Source organism: Phyllostomus hastatus, unplaced genomic scaffold, assembly GCF_019186645.2.
Source record: "Phyllostomus hastatus isolate PE091 unplaced genomic scaffold, TTU_PhHast_1.1 phas_scaffold_182, whole genome shotgun sequence".
Classification (NCBI taxonomy): domain Eukaryota; kingdom Metazoa; phylum Chordata; class Mammalia; order Chiroptera; family Phyllostomidae; genus Phyllostomus; species Phyllostomus hastatus.
In genome coordinates this window covers 12,014,849-12,034,620 of record NW_025334013.1, presented here as the reverse complement: position 1 = coordinate 12,034,620, position 19,772 = coordinate 12,014,849, and the positions used below count along the sequence as shown (strand labels likewise).

Genomic DNA, 19,772 nt, shown 5'->3' with positions numbered 1-19,772 from the left:
AGGCACTCTGTGCGCAGTGGGCTACCGGAAAGGGACCGCGGTCCCTGTCTCAGACAACTCTCACGCGGCAGGCACGCAAGTCCAGTGTGGCCAGGGCTGCCAACTTTCTGAGAGAGAGCAGAAGTCTGGATTTTACGTGCCCTGTGGTGTGGGCCGAATAAAACACGGCTGTGTGGCAAGTGTGCTGTCTGTGGGTCCCGGGAGCCGGGGTATTGGAGGAAGTGAACTGGGGTTCGAATCTGGGTCCTGCCGCCTGCGGACCTGGGTATGATTTCTCTAAGCCTGTAAAATGGGGATAAGAGAGCCCTACTCACAGGTTCATCATGAACATTGAAAAACACAGCCACCAGTTATTAAGCTACGTGCTCCCCATTTGCCTACCTCAGTGCTTCTCCAGCTTTAAGAGCCCACAAACCACCTGGGTCGGGGGTCGTCTGACAAAATGCAGATTCTCATGCAGTAGTTCTGGGGCGGGGCCCAGGTCTGCATTTCTAGCCAGCTCTGTCCAGACTGGTGCCTAGGGCTGGGGGACCTCGCTCGGGGGTCCAGGTTGTATCTCGTTTAAACCGCCCACCAACGCTGGGACGACTCAGTGCTGGGCCCCCAGTGACCCCTGCTTCCCGTCCCCCCGAAGCCTCGGTTTTCTCATCCATAAAATGGGGGGTGGCGGCAGGACTGGTTCTTTCTACATGTAGAACCCCCAGGGACTGGCCCAAAGTTGCTCAGTAATGCAGTCTCCTGGGTCCCATTTTTTTTTAAAAGATTTTATTTATTTATTTTTAGAGAGGGAAGGGAGGGAGAAAGAGAGAGAGAGAGAAACATCAATGTGCGGTTGCTGGGGGCCGTGGCCTGCAACCCAGGTATGTGGCCTGACTGGGAATTGAACCTGCGATGTTTTGGTTCGCAGCCCGCACTCAATCCACTGAGCTATGTCAGCCAGGGCCTCAGTGGGTCCCATTTTTAAGCCACCCTCTCTAGGTTTTCTCACACAGAGGAACAGGGTCATTTGCTCGGCCCAGGAGATTTCGGAGGGGGAAGAACGTTTCCCTGCAGCTTCCGTTTGAGAACCGGAATGGCTTCAGGACCTCGGGTCAGCTGGCAGGTGGTCCCGGGGCTGGGGTCAGAAGGCTCCCACCAACCGGGGGTGAGAGGGAACCCTAGCCCCAGCCGGCCTTTGCTCTGCACCGCCCTGGCCAGCCTCCCCGTCCAAGCGGAGAGCGAGGCGTCTGACTTACAGACGACTCTCTCAGGCGAGCGCCCATCCGCCCAGTGATTCATCTCCGCAGACTGTTCTATTCCACGCTGCTCTTCCCCACACATGACCTCATCTGCTCCACCCGCAAACCCTGGCGTCCAGACAGGCCAAGGGACATCCTGATTTTGAGAAGGATAGCGGCTTCCCCAAAGTCACAGGGACAAGAGCCACACGCCTGGGCCTGGAGGCCCCCGGCTTCCCCTGAGCCTTGAGGCCTCTCCCGCTGTGAGGCTCCTGGGAGAAAGCGGAGGCCCGACCATTGGACACAGGGGGGTGTGCCCTGTGGAACCTGAATAGCGCTGGGACAGTCGGCAGGGCTGGGCCCAACCCTGGGCTCAAATCCTGACCCGACTTGCTACCAGCTTTGAGGCCTGCTGGACAGAAACAGCATACCCATTTTATAGGTGAGGAAACTGAGACTCAGAGAGGTTACAGGACCGGCCCGATGGCAGTCAGCCAGTCCTGTTGGGGTGGGGGGTTCACTGTGAAGGAGGGGTGACGCTGGGGAAGCCCCAGCAGGGCTCCTTACCCTGGAAAGGCTGGGATTCCAGGTTGCCATAGGTGAGGGAGGCGGTCAGACCCAGCGCATACCCGCTGACGAAGGAGGTGACGTCGGAAGCCGTGAGGGGCAGGGTGGCCCCTGTGGTCTGGTTCAGCAGACCCGGCATCCCGCTGGCTACTCAGCCTTCAGGGTCTGCAAGAGATGGGGGGGTGCGCAGGAAGTGAGGAGTTGCTCCCCATCCCTCCCCAGCCCTGTTCTCTCACTGTAGACCCCACAGGCAGTCCCATCACCCTCCTCTTCCTTTCCCCCAAGCACTTCCCAGTTAGTGACCCATAACGATGCGGAACTGGAAGAGAAGTGCTAATATCACGTCTTTCCATTTCCCAGCAGAGAAACTGAGGCCGGAAGGCAGGCCACCCACAGGGATTCACTCAGTGGGTGGGTGCGTGGGCAGGGCTAGAGCCCAAGCAGACTCACTCGTGTCCAGCCTGGAATTCTCCCCAGCGGACAACGCTCTCTTGCCCTGACCCGTGCCTCTGTCAGCCCCAGAATCTCTGGGCTGCGGATGCTTCCTTAGCCAAAGGAGGGATCAGCGCAGCTCATCAAGTCCCTCCTTCTCTGGTTTCAGTGAATCTACCCACTGTAGTCAGCTCTTGGGGTACAAGGGGAATGAGGAGTACCCCCCAAAGTTGCCATAGGGAAGGGGGCCACGATCCCACCGAGTGAGCAGGCTAAAGGCCTGGGAGTCACTCCTGGAACCTCTTTCTCCCTTCTGCCCTCACCCCCAGCCTACCCCCAAGGGTTGTGGTTGGTCTCTGGAGAAGCCCTGGCGTCCATCCACGTCTTTCCTTTCCTGTCACCAGCATCCTTGTCCGAGCCACCGCCACCTCTGCCTGGACGGCAGCTCCTGATTGGCCTCTTGAATCCTCCCCCACCGGATAATCCGTTCCTTACTCAGCGGCCAGAACTAACGTAGCAGCACGCAAACTGCACAGGTCCCTACCGCTCCCACCCCGCTCTTCCACCCACCCGTGGTTTCCTGTTGCTCCTGGAACAGAGCCCCAAACCCCTAAGGTAACCGGGGGCCCTGTGTGGTCTGGCCCTGCTGTCCCCTCCAGCGTACCAGTCACCACGCTCCCAAACACGTTCTGTGGGTCTCCCCAGCTTCCACTGCATCCCTCAATGTGTCCTCCCCTCCCTTCTTGGTGTGTGTCCTTTGCTGCCTGGAACATTCACCCCCAACCCTCTTCTAGCCAGTAATGTCCTACTCATCCTTGCATGCTGACTCAGACCCCCCCCACCCCCCGCAGGGGAGCCAGACCACCGTGCCCAGTGTCCTTTGCCCGCCCTCAGAGCCAAGTTTCTCTCCTTCGGGGCGTTGGCATCAGTGTGCTGGGGTGCATTTGTTTCTGGGAGATTGTTTGCTACTGTCTGTGGTCCCCTTTAGAATGTGTGCTCTGGGAGGGCACGGCCGTGCCTGGGTTTGCTCGCACCGTGTCCTCAGTGCTGGTTAAGTGAGTGAAAGGATGAGTGGCCGCCATCATGCCAAAGTGAAAGACTCCAGAGCAATTCTTAGGGCACCGTGTGGGTTCTCTGCCGGGCTCCTGAGACCCTGGCGGGCAATCACTGCCTCGGAGGCGCGGGCTGGGAGTGGGGAGTGCAGGGGAACAACGGGTGTGGAACACACGTGTGAGGTCTGCTTCTCTCTGGGATTTCTCCTCTGTGCCCGAGAAGCTGCCATGGGCTCCCAGCCTGTTGCCATTTATTTGCAAGGCTGTTCAATGGGTGCTGATTCTTCTGCCTCTTCTCAAAGAGGGGAGCTCTTCCCTCCCACCCCCCGCACACCCCCACGTCCCGGCTGCGACCCTCCACGCTCCCGCCCTCCCTGCCAGGCCAGCGGTATCATTTCATTACATTCTCCTTTGTGGCTCCGGCCCAGACCGCTCTCGGCCTGGCTTATCTGCGCCGGCTGACTGGCAGAAGCAGGGAGATAAGGAGCTGGGGGCTGGGGAGCTGCTGTTTCCCCAGCTGCCTTGTCTTCGCAGTCCTCTGGCTCGGGCGCCCCAGCAAAGCCTGGCCATCCGCAGGGGTCAGAACAACATGGCGGAGTTCATTTCCTGAGCCGCCGCCCACACCCCTCCCTCCCCCTCGCATCCTGGTTCGCTCCTGGGCGGAATGCTGGTGGAACTGCAGCTTCGGGCAATGAGCGCCCTGACTGTGCGCATGTGGGGCGCGCTTGGCCTCAAGGTTCAGTCCATCGTGGGGTGGAGTGTTGCCAAGGGCATCTCATCCAACCAGGTCTTCCCCCCCACCCCTGACGCCCACCCCAGGCTTCCTGGGGATGCCCCTCTCCTGGGACGTGGTGCTTGGATAAGCCATGTGGATGACCCAGGGCGAACTCACTCAGAAAGAACGCATTAATGACATCGGCCCTCGTGGGAAGAGTAAATCTGAAATTCTTTGGGGCCTAATTAGCGCATATTTTCATCCATTCATCCGGTCTTGGTAAGCCCTGCCTGCGTCCCAGGCTCCAAAGTTGCCACTGGGGGTGCAAAGATAAGACACAGCTCGGTCCACGAGGCACTTACAGCCTATCCACAGAGGAGACTGGGGAGCTCGGGGGAAGAGCCGCAAGAGCAGCTGAACTCGAGTGAACATTAGCCATGTGCCAGGCACGCGTGTGATCTCATTTAATCCCTGCCACAATCTTGCCAGGGACATTATTTTGCAGATGAGCATACTGAGGCCTCAAGAGAGAGGTGTTTGGTGTGCACACGAGTTTGGGGTATCTGAAGGACATAGGGGTACAACAGGCGCGTGGGTAGGGCTTCCTCCTGGGAGGAGCCCAGGGCCATCCCTGTGACAGGTGGGGACCAGAGCAGAGAATGCTGAGCATGCGTCCTCCAACCATTCCAGCCCGGGCTTTGAGTGGACACCAGACCACAGGAGATTCCTGGCAGGGAAGAAGCCGCCGACATTGTGTCCAGGGCTGAGAGGCGAGGGCGTGGCCTCAGGAATGGTGTGAGTGAGTGGGCCCGAGGTGGTGATACGGGCTGAATTTAGTGCATCGGGGCCTACGTGCTGCCTGCCCCACCTCCGTCCCTAATCTGCCAGACACCTGTCCTCGCCCCGGTCCTTGACTGCCTCGATTCTGAATCTGGAAAACGGGCTAAGAGGGGTGAGAGAGAACAGGAAGGGGACCGAATGGGTTGGGAGAAAGGACGGGTGGGGGCGTGGGGATGGAGGGGCCACTAGACGCCTTACGCAGCCACAGGAGAACTGGGGAGAAAAGAGGATTTTTAAGAAGGGGTGCCCTGAATTACAAATGGGCCCTATTTAATATTCTTTAAGGGTCACAAAGAGCTTTGAATGATGTGTTTCTCTGAATGAAAAGTGCTGAACCGGAGCCCTGAGCGCGCTACCCAGGTTCTGGGAGCTTCCCTGTTCCATACCCAGGCTGCTTCTCAGTGGCCTAGAACCTGTAAACCCCAAACGACTGCTCCCCTTCAGACAGGCCTCTCTGGAGCCAGACAAACTGAGATGTGAATCCTGGTGGATAATTTACTGCTTTGCTCGCCCCGACGAGTCATTTAATCCCTGAGTGCTAGTCCCCTCAACTATAAAACTCTGGCAAGTGCAGGGGCCACTGGCTTCCTAGATTGAATACAATGTAAAAAGTAGCCAGTACAGGACCTGGCACATAGCAGGTGCTCAATAAACATTTAACCTTGAATTAAATGACGGAATGAATGTCAGCAACCTCCCTGAACAGATCAGGTTCTTTCCCAACCTTGAGCCTTTTTCTGTGATGATGGGTGCCTTCCTCTCTGCTGTACAAAGTCCTGTTCACTGTTTAAGACCCAGTTCCGTGGTCACCTCCTCCACGAAGCCCCCCTGACATCCCAGTCCATCGCACATGCCCTCCTCGGGCTTCCACAGCCTCTGAGCGCTCGTCTGTCCCATCCCACATCACAGAGCACTGCACCTGCCCATCTGCGAGGGCTCCTCTCCCCGCTCCCCCAGGGCTGTGAGCTCTGTACGAACAGCAGGCGCATCTCCTTCTTCTTGGCCCGTGTCCCCGACCAGGGCTCAGCTCAGAGGAGGGACTCTGAATGGGGCATCTACCAGATTCTAATGTTTCACGATCATTGCCAATGCGCATGCCCACTTTCAGTTTACAGGTGGGGAAGCTGAGAGGCAGAGGAGTCTGGAATCCAGCGTCACACAGCGGGTGAGTAGTCAGGCTAGAAGCCGCCTTCCTCTGGAGCTTGCCCCTTCCCTTCCCAGCTGCTTCCCAGTCCATGCCACGCACAGGGGAGAGTGATGGAGGGTTGGAGTGTGGGGAAGAGGGAAGAAAAGGTGGAGAGAGAACCAGGAGCCTGGCAAACTGGGGCTGTGGGTCTTGGGGACATGGGGCTTCCCCTGGCTCTGAGGCCTCTCAAGCTGCTGCTGTGATCCTGCTTGCACCCCGAGCTCAGCCTGCCCCTGCCCCCTCCCCAGCTCCAGAAGACACCACTGGGAGGCCTGTGGTCTGAGGTCCAGAGTGGGCCCTGCGACAGCCTGGGTGCAGTGGGCTGGGCTGAGAACTGAGACCGGGCCAGCAGGTACTTGCAGCAGGTGCGGTGTCACTTGATTTAGATGTGTTAAAGGACGTGCAAGGAGGGAGCAGGTAAGAGCGCCGGGGCCCTGCTTGTCTTTAGTCATCATGATGGGCGATGGGCGTGGGGAACGGCTGCATCAGGGCCCCTGGGGTCAAGGGGAGGGGCCCCACCCCCACCCCCACCCCCGCCTTGCCAGGGACTATTTGCTTTAGGCACAGACTGGAAAGGGTAAACTTGTTTATGGGGCAGTGGCTTGGTCCCTGTATCTAGAGGACTGCCTGAGGTTAGAGTCCCTGGAGGGCCACTTCCTGATGGCCTTGGGTCAGTTACTGGTCTAGGCTCTGCTACTTGCATATTGTGAGACTTTCAGCAAGTTTCTTAACCTCTTTTCCCGTGGCTTCTGCATCTGTAAAATGGTACTGCAATGGTGCCCACCTCCCAGGACACGGAGAATAAAGGGGAGGGTCCCTGTCGGGTGAGCGGGCAGGAATCCACAGATCCTGAAGGGGCCGGGCCTGTCTTCTCTGCACTCTTCCCTGGGCCTCCTGCAAGGCCCCCTTCCTGGGCTGAGCGACCCCTGGGCAGGGCTGGGAAGACCCCTCTGATTCCGCCCTTGGAGACGGAGGCTGCCCCATCTGCTCTCATCTCCAGCTCAGTGCTGTCCCAGAGCCAGAAGGGTAGACCTCCTTTCTCCACCTGGGAGGCCATTCTGCGGGCCTCTCACCGCGCCCAGTCTGGATCCCCGCCCCCCGATCGTGTCCACAGAGGTGGGGAGCCGAGTGCGCTCAGCCAGGCCTGGGCCAGATGCGCACTGAGCCTACCAAGCACCTCTGGCTCCCTTACTCCGCTACTCGGCCCACCTACCTCGGGCTGGGGGTCCTCATCCTGTTCCCTGGCGCCGACCCTGCGAGAGGTCGGAGCTGTCATGTCCTCACTGGGAGCCTGTTCTGTGAGGACCGTTTGCTCACAGACCTGCACCAACAGCCCCGTCAGAGTGCGGGCAGGTCTCTGGATCCGGTCTGATGGTCTGATTGTTCTAAGCTTCTAGAATTCTGGGGTTCTCACATTCTGGTCTCCTTCCTCTAAACCCCTTCCCCTTGGGCCCATCCCCAGCTGATACAGGTAACAAAGCCACGCGCCTGACACCTCCCCACCCACCCCGTGCGCCAGTCAGTTGAGACCGCTTGCTCTTTCTCCAGACTCTTCCTGCTTCCTTACTTCTGAGCTGGATACGATTGCCCTCGACTAGCACAGTCTCAGGTCGGCAATCTCATTATCTATGTGAGGTACGTCCATTCAACAGATGTATATGGAGCCCCTACTATGTGCCAGACACAGTGCTGGGCCTGGGCTACAGAGGGTCCTGGGCACAAGGACCCTGGCCCGAGGCCGAGTCTTGGTCCTACTCCCCACCCACCCAGCCAGGAGGCTGTTGGCTCCCAGAGCTCCAGACCACAGCTGTTTCTCCCCAGTGCCTGGTCCACAGCTGGGCTCAACAGTGCATCAAATGGATGGAGGGCATATGCTCCTTTGTTGAATGAATGAATGGATGAATGAATGAATAGATGAATGGGTGAATGAATGGGTGAATGAATGGGTGAATGAAGAAATGAGTAAGATGGAATGTGTCAGGGGTAGGAATAGGGCTCGGCTATGGGTTCAGTTAAAGAATCTAGTAGTGAAGGAAATCCTTCTATTTTAGCCTAAAGCCTATAGGATTCCATCCCAGAGGTAGCTGTGTCTCCTTTTGGGCGGGGAGTGTGTGGAGGTGGGGGATGGTCAGGACAGAAATTGCCCAGGCCTCACAGTGCTTAGTGTGCCCACATGGCCCAGGGGCCTGGAGGGCGGCCACGGGGACATCCAGGACTGGCAGCCCAGCTGTGTCTGGACCAGCCGAAGGAGGGAGAGGGAGGGAGGCACACCGGGATCCGAAAACTCCAGGTAAATAAGGGCTGTCTGTCGGGTTTCGGGCAGTCTTCGTTGTATAACATTAAGGAGAAGGCGGCTTAAATACACATAAGTGGTGCTGCTGGCAGGTGGACAAATGTGTCCACCTGCTCCCTGGGGAGCAATAAGGTGCCAGTGCCGGAGTCTCTGCCCCTGAGGGTCCCTCAGAAAAATGAGCCCCCCATTGCTGGGAAAATTGGACTCCATTTACACAAATCCAGTTTCCACCCACCTTCCCAGGGGCCCAGCGGCGAGACGAGCTCCCGGCTGAGCTGCCGGCATCCCCGGGCCCCACTGAAAGGCAGTCCTGAGTGCATTCTCTGCGTGGCTCGGCCTTGTCCGAGCCTCCAGCCCATCCCTCCCTGCCTGCTGAGGAGCTCACGGGACGATGGCACAAAGGGAGGGCTGTTTGGGAATCCAGCCCGGAGCCGTGTCCCTTCTGGGTCTGCTTTCTTGTGCCTCCAAGTGGCAAAATGACAGACGAGGGAGCTAATTGCTGCTCCCGGACCCTGCCTTGCCTCCTCCATAGCAAACACTTTCTCACTGGAAAGCTTCTTCGAGGCTCAGCTACCCTCTGCATCATGGGCACGTGAAGTGGTGGTTTATTTCCCGGGTCCTCGTGAGGGTTACAGGTGAGGTTCTGCGTGCGAAGTGCTTCCGCCAGCGCCTCTTCCTCAACCAATGCTGGCGATCGCTTTCAGTTCCCTCTCTCTTGGGGGCTTCTTTCTGGTCTGACCCTCCACCAACTTAGCCTGCATCTGGCCTCCTGATTTTGGCATTTCCCTGTGGACACCCACAGTCCCCAGACCTGCCCTCTGGCCACCCTAGAGACCGCCTTTCCCAGGGTGCCCAGCCTCGTATTGACTGAAGGATAGACTCCTTGCCTTAGTTTCCCTCTGAGGTCCCAGGGTGGGTTGTGCCAAGCTGCGAGGCTGCCACCACCACATGCTGTCCCCTCAGGTGGCATGGAGAGACTGTGTGTGCCGGGGGCACTGGACATGGACTCCAAGCTCCCAGGCCCGAGTGCTGCCACGGACCCCACGTGGGCCCCCGGACTGGAATTCTGCTGTCACCTGCTTCCAGCGCCCACCTCTGAGGCCTAGCACACAGGGGTCCCGGGGGGTCATGAAGACTGGTGGGCTGCCGGCTCTGCGCCTGTCCTGGCCAATACCCCTGAGGGTGTAAACCCCGGAGTAGGGGCCAGTGCTGTCTTGCTCCTTGTTACAGTCCCCAGCACGTGGAACCGGGCTGAAGCAGCTCTTTAAGATAATAAAGAGTGAACACATATCAAACAATTAATATCTATCTAACCTCCTTCCATGCATTGGCTCAGGTGACCCTCAGGACGGCCCTGGGAAGCAGGCCTGACTATTTTGCAGGTGAGGAGACTGAGGCCCTGAGTGGTTACATCTCCTGCCCAAGCGGATGCACTTGCAAGCGGTGCAGCTGGCGTCTGGACTCCCGCTTCCGGAGCGGATCTCTAACCGCAGGGCCTCCTTCCGGCTCGGTGCTTGCAGAATGAGCGCATGATCGGGACAGGGCCACCTCCTCACACCACCCCCACCCCGTCATGGCGTCTGAATCGAACAACAGGACGAGGTGGGCCAGGAGAATTAACCCCGCTCCCTTTTCTTAAGGGACACTACAGGGTGCCTCTTTAAGGAGTCGGCCTGTCTGACTTGCTGGCTCTACTCTCAGAGGCGGCGCCGAGTGGTTCCGGCATGCCCCAGGCGTGATCTCATTTGATCCCCGTTAAGGCCCCTGTGAAGCTGATCACCTTCACTTTACAACTGAGGACACTGAGGCCCAGAGAGGTTCAGTAAATCTCAAGGTCACATAGTGAATCCAGGGTAGAGTCAGAATTTCAACCCAAGCAGCCGGGCTGCAGAACCCGTGTTGCTAACCGTGCCCTTCCGCGGCCCGCTAGCAGGTCCAGGAGCCGAGACCTCTCAGCTCACCCGCTGGCTCTTACGCAGACGCTGTGATTCCTCCGCACAGGCGGGGACAAAAGCCCAGGTTCCACTCCCCTGCGGCGCCTGAATGCCATGACTGTCCTACCGAATCAGCATGCTGGGACCACACTGGACACATGGAGAGGCCTCCAGATGGATCCTCGGGGGCGACTTCCCGCCGAGGAACCTCGGAAGGAGTTGGCGGTGTCCCTTTTCTTAGCAGGACTCCAGCTGACGAAGCGCCAGCTGAGCGTTCATAGGGAATGGGGAGCCGGTGGAAGAAGCGTGTCTAGGATACAGGGTTCCCCGCCTGCAGCCAGGTTTAGGGAGAGAGGGTTTAGAAGTTCCTGACACTTAGAATAAACTGTCACTGAGTCAGGCACTGTGCTAAGCAGTTTGTGTGCCTTATCATCACACCGATGCCTCAGGAGTCTGTAAGAGCTTTCTGTTTCCTTTAGATGGTCTCGGTGAACATAAGCGAGGGTCAGAAACTTGCTGGAAGCCCGAGAGTATAAGGGAACGTAAGGGACTTGCTCCGTGGCAGTGTTATTCCCACTCCTCTGCATTTATCACGCTACATTATAGTGAAATCCACAGAAGCAGAAGAAGCGCCTTCTCTCGGAGAGTCCAAGGGACAAGGAGGGCTTGTCCGCAACAGAGACTAAACCAGCCGGGGGCCGGTAAGCAGGAGTCCCTTCGGTCATCAGCCTGAGGAGCAAGTAAATGAGATGTGGCTCTTGAGACCCAACAGTTAGGTCTGAAGCCAGGCTCTGGCATGTACCTCTGAGTGACATGTGCAACTGACTTCACCTGGCCGAGCCTCAGTTTCCTGATCTGTAAAATGGGTGTAGTGGCTGATCTGCATCCTAGTATCGTGAAGAAACAAATCGATGCATATAACAAGCTAAGCACAGTGTAACGAGCTGGCACCGGGCAAGGGCTCCTTAGCTCTGGACCCAGGTGAGGAGGTCACAGGCCAAGCTAAGGCTGCGCAAACAAAACAGGGCTGACTTTTAAAGGTGAGTCGGCAGCTTTGGCCTGTGAGCGTAAGATGGGTCGAAGCTGGTCAAGGCCAGATGCCTCAACAGGCTTGCGAGAAATCTCTTAGAAAGGGGCTATTTCTCTTAGAAATATCTTCAAAAAGGCTTCATTCTTTTCTAAGGTTCAAAGACTTGAAAATGATGCAATGACAAATAGCGCGGCAAGGTTCTTGTGCCTGACCAACTTTCCCTCTCCAACTCATCACGGAGCTGCAAAGTGATAGATAGTGATAAGCTCTCATGCTTCATAGGAAGCAATTTATAGTCAAAGTCCTTTCCCATCCATGAATTAATTGGAGCTTTATGAGTAGAAGCAAAAGAAAAATTACAATCCCCATCTGAAGGACCAGAGGACAGAAGCTCAGAGGGGAAGTAACGCAAGGGCGTGGGAGCTCACATGGCAGGGCTTTCTCTGCGCGCGCTGTGGGCTGAACGACTGTCTGTGGTCTCCCCACCCCAATTCATATGCGTAAGCCTTAGTTCCCAAGGTGATGGTATGCGGAGGGGGCTTTTAGGAGGTGACTAGGTTTAGACGAGGTCATGAGGGTGGAGCCCTCCCAATGGGATTGTGTAAGAAGAGGAAGAACCCAGGGCTCTCTTCCTCTACCTTGTGAGGACACAGCAAGAAGATGCCCAGCTGTCTATAAAGCAGGGAGAGGTCCTCACCCAGCCATGCTGGCAGCCTTGATCCACTTCCGGTCTCCAGAACTGGGACAAATAAATTGCTGTTTAAGCCACCCAGTCTATAGTATTTTGTGATAGTATAGATATAGTATTTTAGATCAATGCTCACTGACTAAGACAAACTCGCTGCTTTGCTAAGCTGGGGCTTGAGTGGCAGAAGCTGATTTCACTGGCCATGAGGCATTCGGGTTTGCTGCTCAGAGCTGAGTGTTCGTGGCCAGGGTTGGGGAATGAGATGTTCCTTTTCCTCTTTTTCCATTTCCTGTTTGCATTTTCATAAAGGCTATGACACCCTTCTCTTGAAGAAGCCAGACCCTGATTGCCATGCTGTTGAGCTGATCTTTCTGTTCCTCCTCCTCTGGGTACAGGGCAGGCTGCACCTCCCTGCCCCCAGAGGGCGTGGCTATGTGTCTTGCTTCAGCCAATGAGCAGACTGGAGGTGAAGTGTGCCACTTCTGGGCAGAAGCTATAAAAGCCGGTGTGTAATTGGCCACGTCGAATTCCCTGCTACGGTGATTGTGGAGATATGTGTCCATGAGGAGCTTCTGTTTACCTGGATCTAGGAGTGCCTGTGTTAGTGTGACAACATGTGTGACCCGCTTTGGATGTGTGACTTGAGCAAGAATGAAAACATCCCCGCTTCTTACTGTAACATAACCTAATCTAACTTGGCCAGTAAAATTGCGAACGTTTGGGTCTTTGCGAAAAGATGATGCTTCTGGTACAGAAGCCACAATATTGGAAAGGGAGTAAGAGATAGGGGGAGGGGAGATCGGCCAGTGGGGTCCACTGGAATATAAACTCCACGAAGGTAGATATTTTGGTGCGTTTTGACGATAGTTGTATTCCCAGTGCCTATAGGAGTGCCTGGCTATCCGCAGGCGCTCATTAAATGTTAAAGGAGTGAATGAAGCAAAAGAAAAGAAAGCAACTTGAAAAGAAAGCATGTGTGCTTTTGGGAGAAGCTCCATAGCCATTCAGTCACTTATTCTTCCATAATCTCTACAAATATTAAACCCTGACCACATGAGCTCCCCATATCCGCCTCCGCTCCAATAACTGGACCAGAAAAAGTCCATTTCAAGTGAATCCACTTAAGACAGAAGGCTAAACTTCACGGGAAATGGTGAGTGAGAAAGGTTTTCAATGGGGACTTTATTTCGAAAAATGAAACTGAAAAAATACGAAAATAGAGTCTTCCATGGGACCAAAATAAGATTATAATTATGACCACGTGTTAAAACTTTCAACGAACAAAGAACAAGTCAATATTGATTGGGTTGGGGAGTGGGGTAATTGTTTTGAACAAAACTGCATGCTGGCAGGATATGACGTTTTCTAATTGCGTATCTCAGTGCCGAAGCACAGTGAGTGAAGTTCCCACCGCGAGCTCATTGTTGGTGATGTTCTTCTTCAGCTGTTAGTTGGCCGACCTCGGCCAAGTTCTATTTTTGTCTATGACTCTGTGGGGCATTAGGAGAGTCTCTAGTGTCCTCTCTGATTGGCTCCATTAAATGCCACAATTTTGACAAGTAATCGGCTTCACCATTCAATCCTTTAGAACTTGCATTGTCAGCTGCTGACCCCACCTGACAGCCAAAGAGAACCTGCTGGACACAGATGTTCAGCGATGGGCAGGGATCGACACTGGCATTGGGCAAAAAGACATGACCATGCAGGGACTATGTTTAAGTGGTCAGTTCATTAACGTTCTTCTGTTATGGTGACTCTTTTTAAACCTACAGCCCCACATCTGTGGGGTCTCAGATAATGATTACTCAGACCCCTGTGTGGGGCCTGAACAAAGAATGGGGTGGGGAGCACAGTGAAGCAAGTAGACTCATCCCTTGCCCTCCAGCCACCCCCATCCATGACTCCCTTTTAGGCTGTGCTGGGAGCATTCCCTCCAGCTGCCCGTCCTGACACTGTTGTCTCCCATGGAAGGAACCACTTAGCAGTATCCCCAGTGTGGTTACGGGAAGAGGAAAAGAGGTTTGTACTGAGGCCACTTGAGACCCTTGTCTCAAGGGCATTCACAGCACATCACCTAGCAGAAGGTTTTCAAACTGGGGACTGGGGTCCCTCCAGATCCTAGTGAGGATCCCAGAGGTGAAATTTCAATGGGTCTTCAGAGGTTCGTCAATGGGTCTTCCTGAGGTCCCGATCTGGTCACAGGGCTTCTGGGCTCCAGATCTGCCAAAGCCTTAACTGAAGCTCACATCCTTCATGCCAAATGCAGCCTCCCAGGGTCACTCCAGCCCCCCTGCAGCCTGATCCCACATTGCTCCTCCACTCCCACCCCATGTTCCTGACAAACCAGAATTGTTGCTCCTTTCTGGATCCCCTGTGAGCGCCAACTCCACGCCCTTGCTATGCTCTTCCCTCAACCCAGAGTGCCGATGCCCCATCTCTGCGCTTCTGAACCTCCTTATCTGTCCTCTGGGTCCTTTCGAGTCCCACCTCCTCCCTGAAGTCTTTCCCGATTCTTTTCCCTGGGTGGGACTGCTCTCTCCTCTGAACCCCTGGGCAGACAGCCTCACTCCGCCGCATCTGGCTGTCACGATTGCCCTCCGTGGAGCTGTCTGACATCTCTCCTAAAGAGTGACATCCTCATTTTGGTCTCTCTCGGGGCACCCAGCACGGAGCACGTCCCTGGGACCTGTCTGACAAAACTGCCAGCATCCCCCGCTTCATTTCTGGTGAAATGGCTCTGTCATTTGCTCTGTGACATTACTCCTAGCTCTTTGAGCTCTCCAAGACTCAGTTTCATCAACTATAAAATGGGAATCAAATACAAGACTATGGGTAAGATACTTGGTAAGGGGATGTCACAAGGCAGGGACAACAATGGCCTCCTCACTCTAGCTACCCCTTCTCTGTTTTCTTTTGTAGGCTCACCTCTCAGGGCCAGGACTAAAGTGAGGCCAGTGACTGGTCTTTGTCGGCAAAAATCCCCCAAGTGTTGGGGACTGCCCTGCCTGGTATCAGAAGCTGTAACCATGCCCTCTCCCCCAAGGCTAAGGCTGAGGGAGTGACCTTGGACCGTAAGCCAGCAAGGAGACAAAAGCTTATCTCCCTGGCAGAAGTGCTGCCTCTTCTCCTTTTACTTCACCCTGCCTGGCCCCCAATGCTTGGTCAGTTAGCCAATGACGGGTAAGATTCCCCAAGGGGGGAACGATCTAAGACAGGCACGATCATGTGGGAGGCCCCCAAGGAAGGACTTTGGGGGCTACAGCAAAAGGGGGTGATGGACCCCCACCCCTTGGCTTTGACAAAACCTGAGTCCTCATTGTTTGTGAGAAAATCTCCTAATCTCTTGGCTGCCTTACTTCCCTTGCTCCACCTAAGCCTGAAACAATGACAGAGGGTGGTGCAGCCCTGTGCTGGAAAGGGCGGGTTCCCCAAATGGTCAGGCCTAAGAAAGAATATGTAAAACCCTGTGAAACCTGCTTTGTTTAGAATACTCTCAATGAAATAATAAGGGTCCAAGCAAGAAGTAAGTTTGTTCCTTAAAGTTACAGCTCTTTAGCTATCTGACCCAGACTCAAAATAGGCCCTCAGAGTTCTTTGTGATCTATTGTTTGATCCTTACTTCCTGGCAATGATTAATGAGTTTTACCTGAATTCCTGTGAAAACGAACCCAATAAAAACCGCTCGGGCAGGAGAACCGGGCGCTCTCCCCTAGAGAGGGTGGCTAAGGTTCTCTCCACTAGAGAGAGTGGCCATTTCGTCCTTATTTCCCCACAGGACTTGGTTGTCCGTGTGTATGTTTTTTCTCATGTTTCGACAAGCACCCACAGCCACGATAGATACCGCTGGCCCGGTATCTCACCCAATGTCCACTGTCAGGCCTTCCCCTCCTTCCCTGCCCTGTGGCTGAGCCTTGCCCTGCTCCAGTGTATGAGCAGACAGCTCACACAGGTCTGCTTCCAGACCGGGTGCCTCTCACACATACATCCTTCCTGGGCATCCTCCTCTTGCTTGCTTGGTGAGGTCTCAAACCCAGGAGCTCTTCTCATGGGTGCTGGTTTGCATAACTTCGGCTAATGGGTGAATGCTAGTCTCCCCACTGGACACTGCAAACTCCCTGAGGACAGAGACCCAGTGCCCAGCCCGGGGCCTGGCATCAAGTGGGCACCCAACAACCAAACACTTTTCGTTCCTTTCCCTCTTTTTACCCTAGCTGGTCTGTTCATCCAAACGGACTTACTCGGTGCCAGTTGACCAAAGCCTGCTGCACCTCCCATCCCTGCCTGTATTCACGCCTCTGGCCGCATATAAAGCTTCCTGCTCCTCTTTATCCATCCATATTTCCATATCCTGACCTTGCTGCCTCCAAGTTCCCATTCTAACGTCACCTCCTCCAAAAAGCCTTCTTAGCCCTGCACCGAACACTCCTGATCTCAACCCCTCTCTCCCAGAGGGTTGCACGGGTCAGCTGCATTGCTGGGTGAGGAACCCCGGGAATAGGGGCTAGGGAAAGGCTCCAGATGGGAGTGCCCAGTGGGCACATTCTCTTAAAGGAGGTTATTAATGGGATGAAAGGATTTGCATCCCTGGTGACCGTACATTGTCCACTGATCCCACTGGGCCGTCCCCAACCCCCCATTGGAAGTTTTTTGACTTCTTGTGTATGGTGACCCTCTGCTTGGTATGGGCCAAGCTCCCTTCCCAGTCTGGCTGGACTGAGGTTGCCCATGAGACCACAAGAAATCTGAGTTAGCTTGGCCATTGGTTGCCCAGGTCATGTAGTTGGAGGGAATCAGTCAGGAGGTACTAAGAGAGATCCATTTACCTAACAGACAGGACAACTTGAACCTGAGCAGTAGCTCAAAGCCAGGGTCCTAGAGGACCCACTGATCTGGAGCCTCTGGGTGCCTCTTCCACTGTCCCAGTGCCCCCCAGGATTGTCCCTTTCCCCGTGGAACTGCAACTGGCATCATATGTGTGCTAAGCAGAGACCAGCAGCCGGTGGGCACTCAGAGCTGAGCACAATGAGGGGGATCGGATGTACAGAAACGCACTGTTCCCTCTGGGCCCAGGACAACGTCACAGGCAGCCCATTCCGCCAGACAGCAAACCAGTGGCCAGTGGCTGGAGTGCCCTCTGAGAGCCTCATTTGGCCGGGATTTGAGGCTGGCCCTCCACAGACCCAGGTTACCTGGGACTGGGGAGGGTGCTCAGAACCCCAGTCGCCCCCAGCCCAGCAGCCTCGGCCTGTCTCATGACGGAAAAGCAGTGGGGCCTGCAGACCTCTCGCTGGGGCCCCGGACCACCACCGCGGTGGGTCTGGGCTGGAAACAACCAAGGCACTGTCCCCAGAGAGCGATGCTGACCAAGGCTGGGTGGCAGGGAGAATGCATGCCACCAGCACACCAGGCCTTGGGAGTCCTGCCCAGCAGCCAGCCTCTGGGTCCAGTTCGATCTACAATTGCCTGCTTGTGTGCGTGTGTGCCCTTGCCTGGATGCACACGTGCGCATGACCCACACTCTTAAATGTCTGCGCAGCAACAGACACAGGGCGTCCCACATGGGTACCCCTAAACATGTAAGTACGTTTATACACGCCCCCCATACCACGTCATGCAGCTCACGCCATAGGCGGCACTGCCCTCCACATACTTGCCCACACACTTCTCAAGCACCCATCCCCACATTCAGCCGGCGCGCTCTGCGGCCCTCGTCCCCCCAGTCCAGCCAACCAATGGAGCCTCCGTGCCCTCTGCCTTCCTCCCCCGAGCAGGGCCTGGGGCTCGCGGTGCCCTTTGAGCCTCTGCTCAGCTGCTATGACCCCGCTGGGTTCAGACCGTGAAAGCCAGGGAAGAGGCTCCCGCGCAAGCAAAGGAAGAGAGGAAGAACGCTCTGCCTCCTAAGTCTTCTTCCAAAAAGGAAAGAAAGAGAAAGAAAGGCGGATAGGGACAGAGACAGAAAGGTGCCTGTTGCTCTGGGGTGGGGGGATGGAGAGCAGAGGGAAGGTCTGCACTCCGGTCCCCCAGCCTCTGTCTGCGGCGCTGCGGGGCGGGCGCGGCGCGGGGCCGCGCGGCGCGGAGGGAGCCGGGGATGGAACTGTTGCAGCAGCTGCAGGACATGTTATGACGGGACTTCCAGCGGGCGCCTGACGTCTTAGCAGACGCCACGGCTGCACTTCGAAGCTAAGTCCCCCTGCACCCGCCCGAGGACCCCTTCTCCCTCAGGGAGCCCCGCTTACCTGGCAGAAACCGCGGGGGGACGCGGGGCTCTGAGAAGGGCGCGCACTCGGCCGGCGGCTTTGGGGACGGTCACTGGAGGGCAGCGGGCGCGAGCCCGTCAGGCAGGGGTGAATAGCCCGCAGAGCTCCTGACCGCCCTGGGGCCCTGCAGGACGGACAAGAGAAGACGGGGGACTGGGAAACGGTGGAAACAGGTGGCTGGGATGGGGGAGGGGGTGTTGAGAGAAGGGGAGGAGGGAGGCAGAGACAGAGAGCAGAGAGAGACAGGAGAAGGAGAAGCAGCCAGAGACACAAGGAGAAAAAGAAGCGGAGAGAATCACAACAGAAGAAAAGACAGAGAGAGGCAGAGAGAGAGAACGAGCATGAATTGGAGCAGCAGCAACATGTGGTCGTGTTGTCTTACTTCTAGTGCTGGAACATCCTGAACCTGCCTTCTGCTGGCCCACCTCTCTGTGCGTGCGAGCACACAATGTACACACCCTCACACACGCACTCACACACACACAAGCCCACCGACACTCAGAGGCACACACATTTACCATACATACACACACGCTCTCTCTTTCACACACAGACACAAACACACACTCGGGACAGCCCAGCTGCCGGCCCCTCATCTTCCACAAGCTGGACCAGCTCTTACCTTGCCCCAGAAGCAACACGTGTGTGGGCAAATACTCCCTCGGTCCTCAGTGCCAGCATCTGCCTCCCTTACCCTGAGCTGCTGGAGAGGGCACCCGGGGCCCTGCTCCAGTGCCCAAGCCCAGCGCCTGCTGCCCCGGCAGCCGGCTTGATCAATGCCCACATTGCGATGGCTGTTTAGGTGGCCTGCAGGAAGCAGAGCCATTTGTTTTGTCAGAGCGTAACCATGACAATCACCCCATGCGCACACACCGCTGGTGCGACTCCCCCCTCACCCCACCCCTCCCCCTCCCTCTGGAGCAGGGAGAAAGCAGGAGGCCACTTAGCAGCCTCAGCTCATTCCTGCTGGGGCTGATGGAAGGGACCTGGCCCGTGATCACAGGTCTGCAGGCAGCTCCTCCTCGAGAATGGAGCTGCCTCGGGGTGAATCAGCACAGTGCAGGGCCTGCCTGCGCCCTGGGACCCCTCTGCATGGGACCAGAGCCAAGCTGGCCTCTTCCGCATCCTCCTTGTCCCCCCCAACCCCCAGCAAGTCCATTTTAGGGCCAAATGATACAAGCTATCAATCCATTCCCCTCACATGCCCAAGGTGCAGCCTAGCCAATGGCTCTGGCTACCGTGGTGGGCATGGGCAGGCCATCTGCTGAGACCTTTGGTTATGCCTGTCCAGCCTTAGCATCCCTGAGCCATCACCTCCTATCCTGGTCATGCCAAAGCCACAAGGGAGAAGCCTTGGCTTTTGGGCACAGCTCTGAGAAGTGGGAAGTAGGGGTCTTGTCTCTGCGTACAAAGTTCCGTGCACAGCCCACGGAGCCAGAGGGCTGTCATGATCAAGGACACGTGGATCTAGAAGCCAAGAGGTCTGCTGGGTAGGACCGTGAAACCTCTCTTTGGAGTCTAGAGTAAGAGGATAAATGTCTCAGAAGTACAGGGCAGAACT

General features: G+C 56.2%; 1 protein-coding gene across 1 annotated transcript in view; it reads right to left on the bottom strand.

The window, feature by feature from the left end:
- The window catches only part of VWA5B1 (von Willebrand factor A domain containing 5B1), a 55,071-nt gene extending 36,780 nt beyond the window's left edge, over positions 1-18,291 (bottom strand). Inside the window, exons 1-2 of the mRNA XM_045859226.1 lie at positions 18,191-18,291; positions 1,785-1,949 (exon numbers count right to left, since the gene is read on the bottom strand). Coding sequence (XP_045715182.1) covers positions 1,785-1,923 — 139 coding nt within the window. The 5' untranslated portion in view covers positions 1,924-1,949; positions 18,191-18,291. The remainder of the gene's footprint in view (positions 1-1,784; positions 1,950-18,190) is intronic.
- Between the last annotated feature and the right edge of the window lie 1,481 nt (positions 18,292-19,772).